The 22,737-nt window shown below is 40.7% G+C and overlaps 2 protein-coding genes across 6 annotated transcripts; one reads left to right on the top strand and one right to left on the bottom strand.

The window, feature by feature from the left end:
* slc2a12 (solute carrier family 2 member 12) lies at nucleotides 1-8,773 on the top strand. 2 transcript variants are annotated; one of them, XM_085770282.1, is made up of 6 exons: nucleotides 1-101; nucleotides 2,289-2,406; nucleotides 5,832-7,127; nucleotides 7,794-7,916; nucleotides 8,440-8,572; nucleotides 8,674-8,773. In XM_085770282.1, exons 2-6 carry the CDS (start codon nucleotides 2,313-2,315, stop codon nucleotides 8,765-8,767), a joined length of 1,740 nt encoding a protein of 579 aa, XP_085626408.1. In that variant the 5' UTR covers nucleotides 1-101; nucleotides 2,289-2,312; the 3' UTR covers nucleotides 8,768-8,773. The 2 variants fall into 2 exon arrangements, with proteins under 2 accessions (XP_085626408.1, XP_085626407.1); XM_085770281.1 differs by lacking the exon at nucleotides 1-101 and adding an exon at nucleotides 1,049-1,183.
* Nucleotides 8,774-9,779: 1,006 nt separating this feature from the next.
* tbpl1 (TBP-like 1) lies at nucleotides 9,780-16,345 on the bottom strand. Of its 4 annotated transcripts, none has more exons than XM_085770283.1 (8): nucleotides 16,224-16,345; nucleotides 15,400-15,525; nucleotides 14,428-14,668; nucleotides 14,236-14,318; nucleotides 13,746-13,809; nucleotides 12,078-12,181; nucleotides 11,445-11,539; nucleotides 9,780-11,167 (listed from the first exon to the last, which is right to left on the bottom strand). In XM_085770283.1, the coding sequence occupies exons 3-8, from the start codon at nucleotides 14,560-14,562 to the stop codon at nucleotides 11,085-11,087; spliced, it is 564 nt and encodes a 187-aa protein (XP_085626409.1). In that variant the 5' UTR covers nucleotides 14,563-14,668; nucleotides 15,400-15,525; nucleotides 16,224-16,345; the 3' UTR covers nucleotides 9,780-11,084. The 4 variants fall into 4 exon arrangements, with proteins under 4 accessions (XP_085626409.1, XP_085626410.1, XP_085626411.1 ...); XM_085770284.1 differs by having other exon boundaries at nucleotides 16,157-16,288; XM_085770285.1 differs by having other exon boundaries at nucleotides 16,097-16,244.
* Nucleotides 16,346-22,737: the final 6,392 nt, after the last annotated feature.

Raw genomic sequence — 22,737 nt, 5'->3', positions numbered from 1 at the left:
AATTTGTTTTGATTTGCACAACCAACATCCTAGTTTGGCCTTTAAACTGTCAATAGGTCTGCCGCTGATTACCCTACCATTACTGTGTTGTAGCTACAGTGGTGAGTAAAGACTTTCTTTTCTACGTAATATTAAGTAGCCTAAAACAGAGCTATATCGCATTGTTTGTCAGAATCAAACCAATGACTGTTCTACACTGAGAGAAAGCAGCCTTGAAAGCATACATTTACAATGTGTAGGCTTAGTTGCTTATAGTGCTTTTAACCTGAAATGCTGAAAGTGTTTTCCAATGTGGTATTTAAGACACAGGACTAAACCTAAGGAAAACAATCTGTGACTTTGCTGACATAGTCCGACAAGTAGGCCACTCATAGTTATCTCAGTTACCAAGTCATTGCATAACGCATATGCACGCACACACACCCACACACATCTCTGGTAAACTAAACTGAGGCTCAAATGACAGTGGTTCACAACAGGTCAGACTTTGGATCCTATAGGCCAACATCTAAATACATCTCTGCAGAAGTAGGCCAAGCACAAACTGAATGTTACAGGCACATTAGGGTACATTCTGTCATATGTAAAGCAGCAGGGGCAGATGGGACAGCTCAGCCCTACAGCATGCTGCAGAAACAGGGCATGGGAACTGACTGAGCATTTCAGGCAGGTGGCCACTCCGTTTGTTTTCATTGGCAGCTGGTGTGAAACAGCATTATTGATACAGGTGTATTTTTTTTATTGCTGGTTGACTGTATATCGATGATTACAGCAACATACATAAATTCGTGATGAGCTATAGCTACGTGCAGCACAGAAATCATTTGTAACTTCAAACATATTACAGAAGAGCAACAATAGTTCGCAGGCTACTTTGTTTACAATAAATACATAGTTCTATAGGCAATTCCAGATTGACACGTCTGGACCAATGAGATTTCACGGTAGAAGCCAAATCTTCGCTTCCTATTCGTGGTCCGGGCAAACGTGGGCGGGGCTAACAAGTGCCTTACCAAAACAAGCCGAATGCGTGCGTCGACACGAGCCGCAGATAGGAGTCGCGAGCGAAGGAAAAGTTAGTCCGGTGGGGAAACTTTGGAGGAGAAGTAAGCGAATGGAGGCGACACGACAAACACGATTCTGAGCTCACAAAACAAAACCAAAAACTCGGCTGGAGCGTCAGGTAGGAAAATTGTCACTGCATACAGCTGTTGTCAACTGAAATAGTGTAGCGAAGTGCATGTAAATAACTGCAAGCCCACACTTGAAGTCGGTGTCTCAAAGGAACCTGTCGGTGTTGGCATTAGCTACAAACGTTGTGTTTTTGATGAGGTGGTAACTGAGGTCCGCAAAATGAACTTGGACCATCTTTAAACCAAGCTTTATGTATTCAATACAAAACGATGTGGTCCCATTGTGTAGCCTCACACAGACTATAACACATGACACCCTTTCATATGCTGTTGCAGGTTGCTGAGGATGAGGTATACAGTCAAAATGAATGCTAGGCTACACACTTTCAATGCGAACAAAATAAGAAAAACAAGAGATGACAGAAGTGTAAACTAAAAACAACAGTCTTGGAAGACTAGCACCTCTAGAACCGACTGCAAATGTCCATTGTGAGCTTCAAAGAGCTGGTATTTATGACACAGGCTTTCATTGGGGGACTTGCAAGTAGGCTATCCAGGACCACCAAAAGGCATCAGCTGGTGTGAGGTTGACCCTGGATTGCCTTATGCAGTCCTTTGGAAAATGCCTAGGCTCAGTGTTTTACTTACGCTGAATAATAATAAGGTCTGGTTTTCTGAAATGAAGTGAAACAGTACTCTGTTCCTCTGTGATGTTCCTGTAACTTGTGTTGTATCCATGGCAAGGATAAAACTTTGTTAATAGCACCCAGTATTGAAGGATGGTGCACTGAGAGCTGGCACCAAATGTGTGATCACTTGCTAACTTGTTTTACAGGGGGTCTAATTATGAACATTTTTCCACTAATAGGCAATTTTAAGGGTGCTTGTGTTAAGACAATATTTTACATCTGAGAAGAACTTTTTATTGTGTTTAATGAAACATAATGTGTAAAAATGTGTATGTAGCCTATTTTTTCAAAATAAAGTGTAAGAAAAGGTAGGCCTACTGGCATTTTAGCAGAGGGCATCGATTTACAGTCTAGGAGTTTCCTCCTAGGAAATAGTGCTACAGTATATCCATCAGCCTGCAGTTCAGGTCTGTTCAGGTCAGGTGCGTATTTGTGTAATGTGTTTGTGTGTATCTGTTTTACCTAGGCCTACTGTTAGTGCTGGTTGACAATGGACCCTGACAGTGAGACCAAGAAGATGGCCTCTTGCCACCAAGGCGACCCATCCTCTGAGACCCAGGCACTGGCCCCACCCAGAGGCCCAGGTACAGTGACATTTTTTTTGAGGTGTAATTAAGGGTTGTTTTTATTTGATCTAAACACATACCTAAGTGTTCTTCATAGCTTACTTGGGCATACATTATAATGGGGACCTCCCCACATCTTACATTTCCTGGCTCGCACCACCAAGCCTCCATTAACAGTTGAGTCTAATGTAAAACTCAAGTGTACTGAAAATCAGTATTTGTTCAATGCTAACCTTTGACCTCCTCCAAGAAACATCTTTACTGGCCAGATAGCTTTTCCAGTGCCCCTCCCATGAATCTGTAACTAATGTAAAAAGTCCTGCTGTGAGTTTTGAGTCATCCAGTCAGTTGGCAACTTGGTTATGGTATGAAGCAAGTCCACATAGCCAGGATATGTTTTCATGTTTTCATCAGCTGCTAGTGTCACAGGACTTAAAAGCATCTTGTGTGACTTGTATTACCAGGCTTGTTATGGTGTTAATAGATAACTCAGATTAAAAAATAATTATTAGAAAAGCCGGAGTATACTTATAATGTAAATACGGTATATGAAGGAATGATAATTTAATTTCTTTCTGAGTGAGTATTTCAGATCTTTTGTCTGATGATGAAAAATCAATGTGATACAGATTTTCTTTTTTTAAGTAAATAAATAAATAATAGTAATAATGCCAGGCTGTTGCTGCTACCAAAGCAGAGAGAAGAGAAGTAGTTAATGTTTGATGTGGTCAGAATGACTCAAATGTTCAATTATAACCGTTGGAAATATCTAACAGTGTGTGAATAATTTTTCTAATAAAAGACATCAGAGGGTTTGGTTTTTATTTCCAGTTATCGTCTTAAATTCCCTCATGTTATCCTGAGCTGCAGTGACAAATTGTAAAAGATTAAAAAAAATTCAACAAAGTCATGAGTCTAGTTGGAATGAAAAAAAAATGTGATTGTGATACAAGGTCTGGAGCAGGAAAACAATTCCTCCAGTTTATCAAAGTATCTGTTGCTCTTAATAGTTTGGCACTTTATTGTAAACTCTTTTCCGGTTGAAATAATGACTTAGTTTTTCCAGTAATCTGGTTGGTCAGTAGTTGGACTGTTGACAGTTTTTCTTCTCTAAACCCTCTGAAGTAAAGTAACCATGGAGATTTACCTCCGTAAGAAGTGAACCATCGTTGTAACCCTTGTAAACCCGCTGTTAAACCTGAAGTAACTTGATAACCCGTAAATCCTGCTCCATATTACAGGCAGTCTCCGTGTACAGTAGCCTTATGTGTGAAAACAGTGATAGGGTTTGCACATAAACTGTTTCTCAAACTCTGATTAATAATGAAGCCAAATGTTTTTTATGACTGTTTTTATGCTTACTGCGGGTCACTCTGACCTAGGTGGCACAACATCAAAAATGTGACACAGATTGGTCACTGATCACTCATTACTCATCCAAAACTTAATCTAATCACATACTACTATACTACTGGGCTTCAGCTTTATTGTGATGTATGAAACACTGACTGATTAAATTGGACTTGGCACTGCTTTTAGAGCACCTGTAACAATCCCTAACTGGAAGTGGGTATTACCAGTACATGATTTGAAAGAAAAACTTTCTGCATTAAACACAGTCCAGAGACTCACTGAAATATGTGTAAAGAATAATAAGTGAATGTACAAGTGCTCCAATGCATGTCTGTCGACATTAACATTTCAAATGTTTTGTTCACATCATTAGATAAAGTCACACATGGAAAAAGATTACTGCAGTTTGTACCTGTGTCAGTGTTTCTCTTGCATTTTGAACCATACAGATTAAATAAGTTTTACCGGCATGCTTATCAGAACCACAGCTGTAAAATCCATAAGAATATATAAGATTATACAACCTCTTTACAAAGTTTAGATAATATTGATAGCAATAGCAATAACAAAAGTTAACAACAGTTACAAGGGTCATTAATAGCAGTTGTGGATTTATGTTTAAAGATGATTATATCTGTGTTTGAATGCTGAGCTTATGGGTTTTATGTTTGTTCCTTCCCTATCTACCTCACTGTAATGATAATGATATTAATACATCACATGATACATGCCAGACAATGCATGTGGAAATTGCATGTCTTACACGCACAAGCATATAATGACTTACAAGATTGCTTCAGCATTCTTCCTGTGAACCTCCGACCTCTAATTCCACACAGTCAGCACTGTTAAGGCAGCTTTGTGGTTGGGGGAAACCTCCAGGGAGAAAATATGTCAGCGGGCCAGAAGTTATGGTACATAGCACTTGGAAAACTTTTTTAAAAATTGTCTAATGATGCTATCTGGCCTTTTACCTGGTCACCCTGGCTCTGACATCACACTGTGTGTCTGGACCCCAGGAAGAATAGTCCTTACCAAGGTGAGGACTAATGGGGATCCATAATAAAACTAAAAAAACTAAACTAAAACTGTTAGTGGCAGTAACCCAATCCTGCGTTCCCCTCTGCCTCTTTGTGTGCAAATTCTCTCCCATTGTGGAGGAGCGTTTCCTTATACCGTGTCTTTGATAACTTAATGTTGACATTTGTGCTTTTACAGAGTGTCCCACACCCAACCGCTGAATGCAGTCAGTTTTCTATCTCATCCAATGTTATTACTGTAATCTTTATTTAAAGCAATTACCTTCACAGAAGGTTTTGTTGCTCAAGAATCTGTTGGCTACAGATAAAACCAATAAGACATGCTACCTTTAACATTTAGACATGTTGCCCCACCCCTCCTGCTGCATGTCATCTTAACCCAGATTACAACAACTGCATGGAAGATCATTTGCTGCTTTACAGCTTGACTAGTTGTAAAGAACACAGTACTTGTTTGATCACCCGAGGGAACAAATAGTCATCTAGTTGACCTCACTCAAGAAGATCAACCATCATGATGATTCAACATGACGTTTCCTGTCTATCTATCTATCTATCTATCTATCTATCTATCTATCTATCTATCTATCTATCTATCTATCTATCTATCTATCTATCTATCTATCTATCTATCTATCTATCTATCTATCTATCTATCTAGGGTGAGATTTGCCAATTTGTAAAAATGTCTCTTCTCTTTAGTTTCTCTGCCACTTTTAAAAATGCCATGCAAAAAAGCTCATCATTCTATAAAGATAAATAAAGGCAAAGGGTGTTTGGGTTAGAAAATTAGATTGAAATCACATGCCTGAGGTTCATAAAAAGTACCTTGACCTAAAAAGAACAAAACTTTAACAATGAATAAATGATAATACATGGTTAGATACATATATGACAGACAATGAAAGGTTTATGATTGCTGTCATGGTAAAGTTAGGCTAAATGTGTAAATCCTTGAGGTTGAAGGTTGGGATCAGGCCTTTGGTTGGGTAGCTAGCTGATATCTTGAAGCACATTCTCTGACTCCATGTTTTGTGTCTCTCTCTCCAGGCTGCAGCTGGCTGGTGGTGGTAGCAGCTATAGCAGCCTCTCTGAGTGGTCTGATGCTGGGCTACGAGATGGGCCTGACCTCCGGGGTCCTGCTGCAGCTGCGCGGGGTTCTCTCTCTCTCCTGCCGGGAACAGGAACTGCTGGTCAGCTCCCACCTGGTCGGAGCTCTGCTCATCTGCCTCGCCGGAGGCCCCATACTGGATCGCTATGGCCGCCGCTGTACTCTGCTCCTGAGCGCCGCCCTCGTGGTCGCAGGGACCGTCGTGCTCATCGCCCTGACTTCGCTTGCCGCACTGACAATAGGCCGAGTAATAGTCGGCATGGGAACGGCGCTGTCTGGGACAGCAGCTTGTCTGTACATTGCGGAAATCTCACCGAGAGAGAGGAGGGGTCTGCTGGTGACGCTGTACGAGCTGATGCTGGTCGTGGGCGTCATGCTGGGATTCAGCTGCAGTTACGCCTTTGCCACCGTGCCCTCCGGTTGGGCGTACACATTTGGATTAGTGATCCCCCCAGCACTGCTGCAAGTAGGCGCACTCATGTTCCTCCCACCCAGTCCACGCTTCTTGGTCACTCGGGGTAAGATGGAGCAGGCCAAGACAGTGATGGCCAGAATGAGAGGTGGGGTAACGGAACGTGTAGAAGCAGAGCTCAAGGACATCCAGACGGGACTGAAAGAAGAATCAGAGTACAGTTTCCGGGAGTTGTTCAGCACCAAGGCCAACCTGCGTTCACGACTGCTAACGGGCGTCGCTTTAGTGTTTCTTCAGCAGGCTACTGGTCAACCTAACATCCTCTCCTATGCCTCACCACTCCTCCGTAGCGTAGGCTTCGACAGCGACGCTGCGGCAACCTTGGCCTCCACGGGGTTTGGAGTAGTCAAAGTAGTTGGCACAATCCCTGCTGTGTTGCTGGTCGACCGGGTGGGACCCAAGAGCTTTTTGTGTGTGGGTGCTGTCGCAATGGGAATGTCGCTGGCTGTACTCGGTACACTGACACTACAAAGCCACACTCACCTCACCAGCCTGTGCAAAAGTCACACTACGCCAAACCACACACAAATCCCATGGGATTTAAACAGAACCTCCACAGACTTGGACAACAGTGGCATTTTTTCTACTGACCTCCCCAGCCACTGGGCGAGCGAGGACGCGCAGAGGACTAACAGAGAGGATGCTGGGATTAGGGAGTCAGGAGGAGGAAGGACTCACGTAGAAGTGTCATCCACACTGAAGTGGGCATCACTGATCAGTTTGCTGGTGTATGTTGCAGCTTTCTCTATTGGCCTCGGACCAAGTAAGAACTCACTGTCTGATGTCGATTCACCCACTCCACTGGTGCTCCCATGCACCGATAGGAGTGGGTGAATCAATCTATACCATTATCAATTTAACGGAATGTATAGGAACTCACATGTTAAAGGGATATTTTGGCAAATTGGCCATAATAACGGAACGTTACCAGACAGAGTTGTTTTAGAGGTAAATTCATGCAAAACCGCTGATGCGCATTGCCTTCAGGGGCAGTTTTTCGGCAAGCAGTCTCTGCATTTGCCTCGAAAACAACTCTGTCATGTAACGTTCTGTTATTACCTCATGGTGTGGTGAACGTGCAGGTCACAACTTGTCCACAAGAGCGTTTTGGAGTTGTTGAAATGAGTTTGATGAGGGAAACCAAGAAATCCCATGAGCCTCCGTAGTGTAGCTCTGAGCAGCTCGTGGCTCGGCTCCGCCGTTCTAAAAATAGCTTGCACTAAAGGTAACGAACCTACTGCTATAACTATAGGTATTATGGCAATAGGCCAATCTGCCAAAATGTTGAACTATCCCTTTAAGAATTTATTTGCTATATTATGTTCAAATGATTTTGTTCAGTGATTGTTCATGTTAATTTCACAGATGCCTGTCAATCATCACTTCTTATCCTCTGTACATTCCTGCCATTGTTTTCTTTTCTTTCCAGTGGTGTATGTGGTTCTCAGCGAGATCTTTCCCATGGGGGTCAGAGGCAGGGCTGTGTCTGTGGTGTCAGCCGTAAACTGGGCCACAAACCTTCTCATCTCCATGACCTTCCTCACATTTACCGGTTTGTTTATGTGTTTGTGTTTGTTTTATCCATCAGCTATAAAGTACTGGATGTATGTTCAGGCCAGTGAGGCAGAGCTGTATTATTATTATTATTTTTTTTTAGAACATAAGCGTTTCTGTTCTGCAAACAATAATTTCCATTGAACAATTATTTTAAACACACATTTTAACAAAAATAATGGTGTTTGCATTTCCTTTGTTTAAACATAATCCTGACTTTTTCAATTTTATAGCTAGAGAACATGTTCATGGGTTTATCTCCTGAAAAAACAAAGGTGTTGCAGGATTTTCTTCCCAGTAGGCACTCTATTCAAATATCAAATATTTGCTCTGCCTTGATATTCAGTTTAGCAGCAACTGCAAGTCAAGACATCGTTTTGCCAGCCTTTATTTTCCTACCTAAACTTGTCTGTCTGATCCATCTAAATTGTATCACTATTAGGTAATAGCAAGCTAAACACAAACAAATGTAATGTGAAGACACATGAAAACATCTGTTTCTTTGCTGTCGTTTTTTCTAGAAAAGATTGGAGTTCCTAATGTGATGTTCCTCTACGCTGTCATGAGCTTCGTTCTCCTGGTGTTTGTCATCCTCTGTGTTCCTGAGACCAAAGGTCGCACATTGGAGGAGATATCCAAAGAACTGGCTAAGAAGTGAGTGTCAGCCTACATGTGACGTAAAATGACTGTCATCAGTTTATCTTGTGAACTAATCACTTGTTTTATCTTCCATCTCTTTCTCTCTGTTTTATCAGAAAGCATTTCAAAGTGAGTCTCTGTCGGCAGGTCAAGCCTCAGGAGAGCCTGATCAGCAGCATCACCTCCTCAGAAATGCCAGTAAACAGCTGAGTCCCTCACCATGTCGCTACAGTACTCCTCAACCGGGGGACATTCAAGAACAGTAACCATGAAAGACAGTACACTGGGGCACAACTCACCCACCTCACATAATGGAGGTGTTAATTACTCAAAAAGAGGATAGCTCAGGGTTCATTCAACAGTTACAGAAGGTAGCCAACTCGAATTGAATGTGAGATTATACTGTATATTCACTTGCCATATGCTTTGTTCTTATCTTCATCCTTTTGTAGCGTAGTCACAGTGTAGAAAGAGACATTTTCTGCCTTTGCTTCAGGATTGAACTTAGTCTCTAGCAGCTGCCAGCAGAAGGGATGGGGCTCTGCACTACTACAGTCTTTTAGTCCTTTGAATGTTGTTTCATTGACCTAACATTATGGTGACTAATAACCCCAGTTTGCTCTACTGGAGAATCTAACACTAATCCATTCAAACCAAATTAACACAGTTAAGTAAATTCAGATAACATGACAGTGTATTGGGGTAAAGTAATGGTACCAATGCTGTATACATCAGGGTTAACATTGCAGCATGTGCTCTGACTGAGGCTCATTTACATGTTATAGGAATGTGATCAAGACAATGATAATGAAAGACCACATTCAGCTCTTGTGTTTGGTTGCTGAAAAAACCTAAACCCATCACATCACATCCGTAATATTGGCTAGATAATTTATTGACTAGCACAGTTGTAGTGTAAGAAAAAAAAATGTTTGTTTGTTTTTTTTTACTTTTGACAGTGATGCCAAAATCATGCTTAGTTGATTGAGTAAAACTGCAAGAAAATATGTGGACCTTTTCTCAATTACAATTGCACATTTTTTAAAAATCTTTACTTACCATTATCTTTTCTTATGTTGTGAAATGTAGAAATGTGTTTGAAATGTCTGTCACAGGAAATCGTATGAAACTATCATAATAATGGGTATTATGTTGAAACTGGTACATAAAACCTGTAATAGGGATGAATAAAAAGGATGATAAAAAAAAAAACGTAAGAGTGTCTGGTCTGTTTTATCATTAACCTTTATTATTTTATACAAAATACAAAATTCTGAACAAGTGTCACAAATCTTCAGTTAACACTGGTTCCAAAAGTACTCCATCCCACATAAATCAGACATGTCAAAGATTTTGTCAACATATTTCCCATGAGATGCGTTCAATATATACATACATACACACGTGTTACCTCTATGGAAGTAATACCCAGCACAAGTGTCAGCAGTCATGTTACAACTAGGATTGTGATTTCCATTTAAAAGCACTTCCTCTCACTGGAATAGAGGAGAGGAGGGTCCTGTATGGAGGGTTTGTTTTCAAGACTAATTGATTGAGCATAGGACGTAATTTGAACATGTCTTCTTTGAACTCTTAGTAGTCTTATGTTGCTTTAAAAAGTCAACTCACTGGACGTATTGCCAAACATTAATGACATCAACCTCGCTCTGTACATTGACCAAACCTAAAAAGAACAGTTAAATACTTGCAAAGTTACTCTGTGTTAAAAAACAATTAGAAAATGAGAAGAAATTAAGAGACGGAGTAAGTGTGCATTCTGAGCCGATGCCACAGTTGTGAAACAAGAACAGAGTTGTAGTGAACAGACACACAAACGAAATGTAAGAAAACAAGTCAAATCAGAGATGAATGCATATTGTGAGCGGATATGTGTATCTGTATAAGGACAGACCAGACTCAAGTCTATAGTTTCAGCTGCAGTTTTTCTTTTTAAGCAAAAAATGTGAGTAATGGATGCCTTGTATTTGTGTTTACTACAAACGAGCTGTGGACGGATAGTCTTTCAGAGAAAGTGGCAAACGGCTTGACTTGTTGTGTATATAGGGTTAAAGGTGAGGCTTCTCGCTGTTAAAAAACAGTGACCACGGTTAAGCATCAAATGGTCACACAACTGTTTTTTCTGTGCCCATGCAAAATGCAAAAACACCCCGAGCAAATCAAGAGTGAGAGCAGTGCACCAGCCCTTCAGGTCTAGGTCAGGTTTGCCGGAGAGTGGGGGGTGGGGTTTCTGCTGAAGAATACAAAGTTTGGAAGACATCTGCATGTTTACGCTGTTAAAATCACAAGAGCCACGAAATAAAACCACAACGGCACTGAAACTTTTGTGGGACTCCGAGTGGGTGAGTGAAATTCCAGAATTCCAGGTGAACTCTGGCCCATCGATCATGTTGGATGTTGATGCCCGGTCGTCATGTAGTGAGGAAATCAAACGGGCAAATCTGCAGACAAGGTGCTTCCCCCGGCCCTGCTCTCTCTTTCACTCATCTCTTCTGTCTTCTGTTGTCTTTCATTTGCGGAGAGGTTTCTGACACTCGAACAGTAGTGGATAAACCTGCTCCACAGCGGTGGCCACATTCTGCACATTTGGTCCTATATCAGTGTAAAGGAGAAAGTGTGGGTGGAGTGTACAAAAACAAGTTTCAACCTAAATCAAAAAAAAAAGAAAGAATTTCTTCTGTCTGTGCCAAGTTATGTATACAATGCCATACAAAGAGCACATAAACTAAACAATTTCACTCTTTGGCTAAATTCCTTGAGGGATTGCGTTATTTACAAACTGCTTTTCTGGTTGTAAAAGACTATAAAAGTGCATTATAACAATGTGACCTCAATCCTTTAAGCTGTATCCCCATGTGTGTGCGTGTACCTGTGACTGTGAGGCTGCCAGTGGAGAACACTTGTATGGTGGCCTTGAGATTTTTGATCCTGTATGTGGCAGCAGGGTGGAGCTCTGGTTCATAACTAACACAGACAAACACATGGTTAAGTACGACAGGAACGTTACCACACGTCCAACATCAAGTACATGCAGTTTTGAGACTGTTTACATTGTGTCAAATGCCAGTTATGTTGTCACATAAATATGTGAATCCGAGGCTGACACTACCCACGCCTTCTGTTTGCTCTACATTAGTTCACTGACAAGTGCTCTCACCACTAGAGGTCATCCCATACTAGCAAACAGAATAACTGGTAAATAAGAGTTTTTTAACAGGGCTCCTGGCTTTATAATACATGCATCACAAAGTGCATATGTGACGTGAATCTCATAATCAAATCATAGTTAGTGAATGATGGATAACTCTGACAGTGATCTGTACTTTTATCCTGAAAGAGTCAAAATTCATAACTCAAAACTAATGAACCAAAGTAAACATCATGAAGTTCACGATTTGTTAACATCACAGGACTTTTATAGGTTGGAATAACAACAATGAGGACAACAGTGATGATGTGAATCAATATTACGATGTAGGTTATGATGTACAGGATGAATTACCTGGCGATGGGTCGGTTGTTCTTTGTAAAGTCTATGAGGCGGATTGCAAAGGGCATGGAGCACACTGCCAGCACATTCACGACTTTGAAGGCTGAAAACCTCACCTGCACAGACAACAGACACACTTACATGAATGTATTAATACATGAGCGGAGTAATATTACTCCAAATTATTAGAAAACCCATCTTCCACTCTTCACAGTGACGCCTTGTGGTAAAAACATGTGATTACAACCAGAGCTAATGAGCAACTAAACAAAAACAATTAAGAGCACAAGAATCATTTGCTGCATATTGTCCACTGGGCATTCATTACCACACTGAGTACTAAGCTATGCTCTTGTTAGACACTCTACTATAACTTGCCAATGACACTGTTTGTAAGATATGTAGCACTAGGGTTTAATATGTGAATTCTTAGTAGCATTTTTGCACTTTTTGACACCTTTGTCATAAGTACATACATACATACACACTAGTGTATTAGTCTCCCAATGTTTACCTGAGTAATAGTGCTTTGTTACCTGAATGGAAATGCTTTGATTTCATTGTTAGTCAAATCTTATGTCCTTATGTTTTTCATTATTTAACCTTCAGGTAGTATTGACACACCTACTAGAATTTATGAGACGTGTAACATGAATACACACAACTTAGTTGTTCTGTGGTCTCTGTTAAATGATTATTTGCTTGACTTGACTTGTGCCTTTGATGTGCACTCTGCCACAGACCACACACATACACACATGCACTCCCTGCTGCCTCTACAACATCAAAATGAACAATAACAAAGGACATCCCTTCTCTGGAGCATGATTCTCAGGAACTCAACTAGGAACTATTCAGAGTGTAAAAGTGAAAATTGACTCGTCTCCAAGCCGTAGTGTTGGCAAGAATTCCTAGGTTAGCCTCATTTGAACTGAGTGTTGTTACTGCAGAAATAGGAGAAGAAACGAGTGATTTGCCAGATAAAGCTTTAAACTCAAGCTAATTCAAAGCTCGGAGAGCAGCTGTTTTACATTGAGGAGTTACTTCACTTTAGTTTTCTACTTGCAGTTTAAACTGGTTGCATGCTGCTGTTTTCTTTACAGCGAGTCATGAGATGATGACCTGACTAAAGCAAACTATAGTCAAACAGAATGAGCATTGTACATGGTCTAATGAAGCACACCAGGTATTCAATTCATTTAAGAACTGGTGTATAAGGTCTGTGCTTCCATGAATCTATTTTGAAACTGTTTCAAAGAGAATTTATATCCAAAATCTCAGGAACTACACTGTAGAATTTAATATGCAAAATTTTAAAGACACATAAATGGCGTTCTTAATCACACGGTCTAAAAATCGAATTATTTATGATATTTTGTTTATAGAGTATTCTAAATTATTGTGGTGAATATTGTGAATTATGATACAAAGTCAGATTTCTCCATAAAATATTTCTGAAAAACCTAAGAATGTCAGCTGCAAATGACACTTTACTGACATTTTACTTCCGTGCAAGACTCTTTCATCACCTGGATTACAAGAAATGCAATAACTTAACAGATATGATAACAAACCCTCTCTCTGCATCAAAAGTTATCATGATGCTTCTGCTTTTTTCCTTTTTTTTTTTTTTTTTACTAATATCAGTGTGGTTAGCAACAGTTTTGAGATCATTCCCACCTTGAAGCCTAGTTTCTGCAGACAGCGTGCTAACCTGCGAGCACCCAGCTTCGCCTCATCCTCACTGAAAGAAAGAAGAAAGCGAGAGTAAGAGACGGCAGCTCCAACTTACATACAGTACATACTGTACATGGTTTGGCATGCAAGAAATATACACAAATATAACACACAGACAGTAAGTGTCAACCTTTAAAGTGACTGTAGGTTCAGGGCACCAATAACCATAGTCATTAATGTGCTGTATGACATGTAATAGACTTGCAGTGAATGTAATTTCCATTCCTAATGTCAGCACTAATAGCTTTAGGATATGGCAGTGCCACTGCATTATAGGGAAGTCAATGAGGACTCTCACTCAGTCAGCAAAAACATTACTGCACCAACAGTAAAGCAGGCAAGACTTATGTAGTAAGAGAAAATTATCAGCCTTTTTGGAACCCAGAGCCTCCATTTATTGTGTTAATGATCGTGTCGTGTGGAGAGCGTCTACCTTGTTGCTCCAGTGCAGATTATTTTCCCTGAGGACCAAATTGAGGCTGTTATCTTGGGCTTACGAAGCTTCATCAGGACTTTCTGAAAACAAGAAGGGCGGTTTTATTTCAACAAAATCAGGTTATAAAGATCTAAATATATGAGCTTTCTGTAGCTTTTACCGGAAAAAAGGTGACTTTGGTTTCCTTACCCCCACTTCTGGCTTATAGATAACGTTGATTCCCTCTAAGGCAATAGTGCGCAAATTGAGATGGCACCTGGTCCTGAACGTCGCCACCACATTGGTGACAATGATATCAAGTGCCTCATCATTGCTGGAATCCATGAGGAAGTGTGTGGCGGAGCAACGGGAGCACAGGGGGCTTTCTCCTCACACCCTCATCATCGGTACCACCATCACCACTTATGCATGGGCAGGGGGACAAGATTCACTGGAAAAGCAAAATAAACTGTAAGTGTTATGAATACAAAACTTTAGACAAATTAGTTTTATATTCAGTCAGTATCTTCCACAGCTATGCAAACAGATTATGTAATGGCTAGTCTGTAGTAGTGTTGTAGTACTCGAGACTGGTCTTGGTTTTGTCTCGGAATCAACTACTGTACATTTTTTCTTGGTCTTGGTCGAGTTGGACTCAAAACCACAGCTGCAGTGACATCTCATTTTTAACCACAAATGTCTCTGTCTGTCAGTCGCCCACTTTGGTTTATGAGATGTAATTCAATAATTTAATTTGCAAGCGTAGAGAGTATGCTTGTCTAACGATCTGAACAACTTGCTAGCACCAGTGTCAAAAGTGGAAGAGACTTCAGCAGGTTTTGTGCTGTGTTCTTCTGTTCAATCCAAACTTTGTTTCAATTAAATATGTTATAGATTTGACATAAAATCATAATTTCTTTTTAGCTGAGGAATAATGTAAATATTAAGCCACATGACTACTGTGAGTACTGGTACTGAATACAGTAATGGTATTGAAAATGGTCTCGGTCTTGGACTTGGTCTCGACCCCATCACAGTCTTGGTCTTGACTCAGTCTCGGGTTAGGTGGTTTTGACTACACCACTATAAAACAGCCTCTGTTTTGTTTTGTTTTGTTCATTGCACTTGTACATTCTGTGAAGTCAATCAGCACAAAGACACACCAAGTGCTGCTATACTTACTTAAAAACGTCAAAATGCTAGGAGGATGGGGGCTGGAAGCGGCAGTTCATCTAGTTCTCCAGCTACGTAGGTCCCCTCTATCTGAAATGTTAGGAGTGGAGCTTGAAACACCAATCACACAGGCATCTGCAAGACAGGAGAGAAATCACTAATAACACTTCGGAGAACAACCTCGTTTTCGTTTTAAAGGTACTTCTTTTCTATTTTACCCATGTACTAACGTTAGCTCACCCGCTAGTGACACTGCATTAGCCCGATACGTTAGCTACACTTTACCAATTGATAAACAGTACCACCGGAGTAAAACTTTGTTATGTGATCCTTTTTTTGTTTTATTGAAATGCATTAAAGTATGTGAACGGCCTCGCATGTTTATCCATCATCTCGGTTTATTGGTGTTACAGGTGATGCACTTATTACTCATCTTGTTACTGCACAGTAACGCGGCTGCATTATTTTGGAAAACGATGCTAGCTAATCTCGCCAGCACAACAAACAGGCTGTTGTATTTACCGCAAACTGATGCACAGCTCTTCTTATTATGACTGAAATTTAACGACAGCAAACGGCAAAAAACAAATCATAGGTTAACGATAACTCACTACCGCCCTGCTACTGTTGTGGATAAAGGCTACCAGCTAGCTAGCAACAAAGGAAAAAATGCACAGGCAGTAATGAATGAAAAGTTGTTAGCTACGCTAGCTTAGCAGATTTGCAGCCAAACGTTGCACTGAGGACGAGGAAGCTCCTCGGTTACCGGGTGGAGCAGCTGCGTGTTGATTTAATGTGTGTATCTGATGTGTTTGCTTTAATTCCTTGGCTACCTCTTCAGCCACTCCACTGCTGTAAGCCCCAATACACAACACAGCCAGTTAACGGCGAAATTTCGTGGACAAACCCCTTCCTCCGTGGACCAGCCAGCAAGTCACTTCCGCTTTTACCTTTCAAAGTAAAAGAGAGTACACGTATGTATAATGTCAACTTCCGGTTCCAACTTTCAAAACACAATTTACTGTAAAAACAAGCATAAATTTAGGCTATGTATTTAGGAGAGAATTTTAAAAGCCAGAGCTTTTCATGCTACAGTGTGTGCAAGCCTACCTACCGAGAGAAATCATCAGATTGCAAATCAAGCACAGAACAACAAAGGCCAAGTGCAATTTCTGATAGTAGGCCTACTTCAATATAAAAATAAAATTTAATCAGAAGCTAAAGGAGCAGATGAAATCAAGAAAAGAAAATACTGAGGTATATAGGCCTACTAAACATATAAGACAAAAGATCAATTAAGGATTCAAACAGATCCGAGCTACACACTGCATTCCTCGGCATTGTCTTGAAATTTCAAAACAATGTCAGATAAAAATCCAGTTGAACAAGATTTTTATCATATTTTCCACACTAATGTCTGTAAATTTATAAGGAAAAAATAGGTCTCATGTAAAAGTTTGAAGTAGCTTGGAGAAACATTAAGTGCATGTTATGGAAATATTATCAATGTAGCCTACGATTTTCTATCATCTTTTTTAAAAGTCTAATTGATGCTGATGCTTGCTATCAGATTTTTATGAGAATTTGCCCCCAGTATTTAAGCAGGTATACTAACATTCCCTCTCTCTATGTGGCATTTCCTTTATTGCCAATTAAACCCAATGGAAATTATTAAATGCAAAAGTTGAAATGAAATGGTACAGGAAACTATTTAATTGACAAAATACAACCTTGACCATCAAAGAGGTCCAGAACACAATCAATACTTGTGTCATGGTGGGCTGCCAAAGTAACTTGCAGTAACAACAGGTCTAAGGTTGGTGTCTTGTGCCACCATGTGGACAATGGTGGTTGTCCTGTTGGACAGGGGGGAAAAAACACAGTTTTGACATCATTTGAGGTAAAGTTCACTGTAAAGTCCAGTTCAGTCACTCAGAAATGTATCTCTTTTTTAACACAAAGAAAATGTATACATTATATATTTAACTTAAAATCAAATCAACATATTTTTTAATTGTTCAGCTGAATCATAACTGGTGTTGAGGCAGGATTTAACAGTAGAGACATGGATGATTGGGAATTACAGTGTAGACAATGCAGAGTAATCTAATTAACATAACCATACTATTGAACATGTTATGAATGAGTCGTTAAAAGTTATAGTCCAAGTAAGGGTTAAAATGCTCATCGACTTGAGCCAAAATCTGTGTCCACAAATGTGTCTTTGCAGTCATCTCTCTCAGCCAATATTACACTTAACAGGCTTATGTTAACACCATTTCCAGACAACAATGTGTAACTTTTTTCAGTGTTTATGGTGTATTGACATTTAAGATACGTGGATTAGTAACATCTCCAAGCAAAAAAATGAGCACATCTGGTCAGTAAATGCTCCACAGGGAATTCTGGACGGGCCACAAAAGAGGAGAGGGAGTAAAGTTTGGAGGCGGCCGAGAATGTTTGTGTTATCAATGAGAGAATTCACAGCCGCTCCTGTGGCGCATGAATGAATTTATTGAATGAACGCTGTCCTCAAGTGTCTGAGCACTGTCGCATCCTTCAGTGCTTGGGACCGTGAGGCCGGACTTATCATGAATTCTTGAGCCTTCGTGTTGGTTGACATGTTGTTGAGCTCATCTGATTTGTTCCACTTGAGCATTGCAGGAAACACATAAGAATGACTTGTAATAGAGATAAAGCTCTGTGTCAGTCTGTGTGAAAACACGCTAATGTATATTTGTCACTTATTTTTTGCGTATACATTTGTGGATTATGTGCTGTAAACCAGCTCCCCTGCTCAAACCGCCGCAAACACTTCTCCCTCCTGGCCTTTGCCCAAACAAAACAGAAAAATAACTTCTTTATGATTCAGCCTTGTTGTTATTGTCCTTCCTCCCTGGTTACCAAATTGTCTCTTTCCTCCTCACAGTTAATCCTCACGGGCTTCTCTTGGGTGAAATATAGCCTTGTAATTCACATCCATTCTGCACAAGAGCCTTGTTCAGATGTCCCAAGATGTTTACTATAAAGGTTTAGATTTAGAGCAGGTTAGGAAAGTCAAACCGCTAGCATCGATGGCGTGCTTGCATTTTGAGTGTGTGTGTGTGTGTGTGTGTGTGTGTGTGTGTGTGTGTGTGTGTGTGTGTGTGTGTGTGTGTGTGTGTCGTGAGATGTCTGACGTGGGGCGCAGGAGTATGTTTACAGTTTGTTGGGCTGCACATCACTGGAGCAGTCGATTCCCAGGGGAACAATGCTCTTATTCTCATTAGGTCATAAGATGCGGCATGTAAACACACAGATGTGAGCACTTACGGCATAATAGATGCAGATATGTCTAAGAATAAATAGACAGTCCATCACTGTAACTGCTGTGTGTGTGTGTGTGTGTGTGTGTGTGTGTGTGTGTGTGTGTGTGTGTGTGTGTGTGTGTGTGTGTGTGTGTGTGTGTGTGTGTGTGTGTGTGTTTGTGTGTGTGTGTCAAGGAGAGAGTGACTTAGGAAAAGTGAAAGATAAATCTTTTTTTTTTCATTTCTTCTGGGAATATTAGTGTTTGTGTGCTTGCTTGTGGTTGTGGGTGTGTGTCTGTACAAAGATAGATGTAGATAAGGATAGTGTTCTGAATTATGGTTGATGTGATTGGCTAACTTGAATGTTTAACATTTATATTTATACATCACATGGAAATAAGTAATAAAGGCAATTGTTTGCTGTTGGATGGAACTATTAGGACAAACTGAGGCCACATATTTATACAATCCAAAAACTGACCTGGACGGTGTTATATTCTTTTGACAAAAAATTAGCACGGCCACATCATTTTCTCCCAAAGCCTCTTTCTGCGCTCACATTTCCTTACTGTTCTCTTTAAAAAACGTCAATGTCAGCTATGCATCCCTGTAGAGATGAGCTGCCAGGGTGACCTCACTGTTGCCTGTAAACTGGGCGTGTTTGTTAGGACCCCAGTGTTGTGTTTATGTTGGGCGTACATCACAGGCCCTTTTCAAAAGGAGTTAGAGAGCAAAGTTAAAGCTTTTGAGAGTCTTTGTGGGACTGTTGTAAAACTGAGGTCAGCACCAGTTTGAGAGCTTTGTGGGAACTGATTGCAAAAGCTTGATCAGTTTGAGTTTCTTCAGCAGTGACTGAATAGAATGAGGGAAATAAAAACGTAGGTGGGATGCAGGGACAAGACTGCAAATAACAAAAATAGAAGAGATGAGAAAACGGATAAAAGTGAGGTGGAGGAGGCGGAAAAAAACCACATTCACACGTCTTCATTATGGCTGCATGGATTTGCATAATAACGTACATGCATGCCTGTGCACTGTATGCGTGTAGTTATGAGTAAGTGTTTCTGTATGAGACGCAGATGGATAGTGTGTGAGTTCGCCTTGAAGAGGGAATCCAGTGCTCTGGTAGTGCTGCTCTGGGGTCTCCCAGTGTAAACAGAGACGTGGGAACGGCCAAGCGTGTTTATATCAGCTCCATTCTTACAGGGACCAGTCAGCCAGGCATCAGGGGCACAGCCAACACACTGGATTCATGTGCATACACACTCACCCAGATTTATAAACACCTACACATAGGCACTTGTAAGATGGTTTGTAGACTCATATTCATAATGATAATAATCCCTTGAGTTACTAATTCATCAAAACTATTCATAAAAGTTAGATTTTAAGTGAAATATTAGTTTGAGGGTTGAATTCGTATGCAATTCTTTTGAATGAAAGTTCCTTGAAATCATGACTCATACAGGTTTTTATTTGCTATTCTCTGATCTAAGTTTGTCTAAGGTCACACTAAATCATTTTATACGCAGTTTGTGTGTTCCCAATTTTTGCCACAAAACACTAAACGTGACAGTAGAACTCGATCTCAATTTCAGTTTAACCGAACAAAGGCGAAGTTTCAGCAAGAAGCAAAATGTTCTCCTCCTGTCACAGCTCGAGACGTGAGGCTGAGTTCAGACAGAGGGACGATCACTCCGACGCTCATCACATCAGATTTACTGGACTAACATTAACACACCTGCACAGATGTTATGGAGTTCCCTGCCTAAGCCATGTTTAGACTAGTTTTGGAAATGATGACACTGCCATGAGCATTATCTGGTGCAGCTCGAGTCTGCAGAGAAATTGTTGGCTGTTTGCATGAAGCTTGGTCAGGATGAAACGAAAATCTCTTGTTCGAAAGATGCATTTAACAAGGTTAAACATCCTCAAGTGATTAGATCTAATGGTTTCTATTGTATTTCATTAGTGTCCTTGACTTTTTGTCTCTTAGTAAAGCACAATAAGAGAACACATGTTTTCATTTGTACTGAAGCCTCATTATTATCATTTACAGATACAAGAGTTTAGTAACCATTATGTTCTGTACATCCAAATGTCATCATTCAAAATCAATGCTTGGACCAAAAGGCTCGTTTTCATTATTCCTGACACTTAATCGGGGGAAAGAGGGCTTGCATCAGTCAATAGAAATATTCTAAATACATATTTCTGGCCTTTTATTGTAGACAGTTGAAGATTTTACACAAGAAGTTTGTCCAGAAGAGCTTCAGCATTTATTTAACATGACTCACCTTCTATCCTTAAACAATGAGAAACAAGTAAAACGAGAACATCTGACAAAACACTCCTAAACAGAGGCTATCATTGTTATTTATTGTTATAAATAATGTTTTTACATTTTGGATTAGCTCAGCTGTGAAAAAAGCTGCTTTGGACTTACATGAAAAACAATGATTGCAAAACTGCAATTTTTTTTATGGCTCTTCACTCACAAAGATGAACAAACAATGCATTACTGCCAGAGACCAGGGGCCGCACTGACCATTTTGTCAGCACCTCAGACAGACAGACAGACAGCCAGTGTTTGGATAGAGAAGGAGTTGCTGTAAGCTTTGTGGAGTGGATTCTTCCTCTCTCGCTAAGGAACAGAGCAGCCCGAAAACAAAGTGATGTAAGGGGCACGGAGGAGTCCGTCTAAAGGGCACCCGACAATCGGAGAGGGAGAAAACCCACACATCAGATAGCTGGTCATCGGAGCGCGCTTCAATTATACACCTGGCTGCCCTCAGAGATAAAAGTGTGATAAAAGTTGGGAGAGAAATGCATCTTTGTCACTGTGTGTCTTGATATATACTGAGTATGTTAATGTAGTAGGAGAGGGTGAGTGCCAGAAGTCAAAACTGTGGCAGTCTTGCTCCATATCTCTCTGTATATGTAAATGTGTGTGCGTGCTTGTGTGTGTGTGTGTGTGTGTGTGTGTGTGTGTGTGTGTGTGTGTGTGTGTGTGTGTGAGGACTCCCCTAAACTTTGTGCTGCTATGTCTGACTTTGGGTGGAATGGGGGTTGGAGGTGTTGACATAGAAGGATGTTTTGGGGTGGCGTTTGGGGAGCGAGTTGGGGTGAAGGTGTAGAATGATGATAGGAAGGAGGGATATGTGATAAGTGGGGGAAGGGGGGAGGAGGAGGAGGAGGAGGGTTGGGGGTTTGTTTTAGCGGCTAAGAGTTCGGGAGTATCGGTCAGTGCGGTGTAAGGTATTGTTGCATGTTTGCAGGCGTGCACACAATTCTGCTTTTGCTCATACTTGTGTGTCTCTGCATTATAAAAAAAACCCAACAAAAATCTCCCACTTGTATGCGAGCAGCGCACACACAAGGCATGCCCACGCACTTGTACACACACTCAGACCTACGCACACACACACACACACACACTGATATCTAAATTAATGGTCTCCTTGGGGAGTCATCCAAAGGCCACGGGCGTTTGGGAGAAAAGTTTCTTGGAAAAAGGCTTCATCATCTGAACATTTGCTCATTAGTAACCCCATCTTAGCCATCCAGAGAGAGAGAGGTACACTAAGGAATACATAGACAAGGTCATATACTTACCATGCTGAAGAGTCATTCACTTTACAGTCTCTCCAACTGATGTTAAGAGTGGTAGATGGAAAGAAGTGAACGAGGAAGCAGCCTTCAGTGTGAGAAGCAGACACAGGTAATGAGATAAAGATCGTAGATAGTTCAAAGAGAGTCCAAAAACAGAAAGAAAGAGCAAGGGAGAGAAAACAAAAGGAAGATCTTAATTCTCAGTGAGTTAGACTCCCTCCGTCTCCTTCAGCCTCACTCTGTGCAGGAAGTCATTAAAGAGTATAAGCCAATAAAGCCGTGTCAGATATATTGTATCTCTGTTCTCCGCAGAGATATAAAATATTGGCCTCCCATTCTCATCAGACATGAGGATCAGCATTTTACAGGCCCACGATGTCCTCCTTTGGAGTTCAGAGAGTTTACTGAAGTTATCAACTGTCTTGTTATTTGGTTTCAACATAATTGT

Source organism: Trachurus japonicus, chromosome 24 (genome assembly GCF_045865225.1).
Source record: "Trachurus japonicus isolate A0001 chromosome 24, Traja_1.0".
NCBI lineage: Eukaryota > Metazoa > Chordata > Actinopteri > Carangiformes > Carangidae > Trachurus > Trachurus japonicus.
This window is presented reverse-complemented; position numbering and strand designations above follow the sequence as displayed.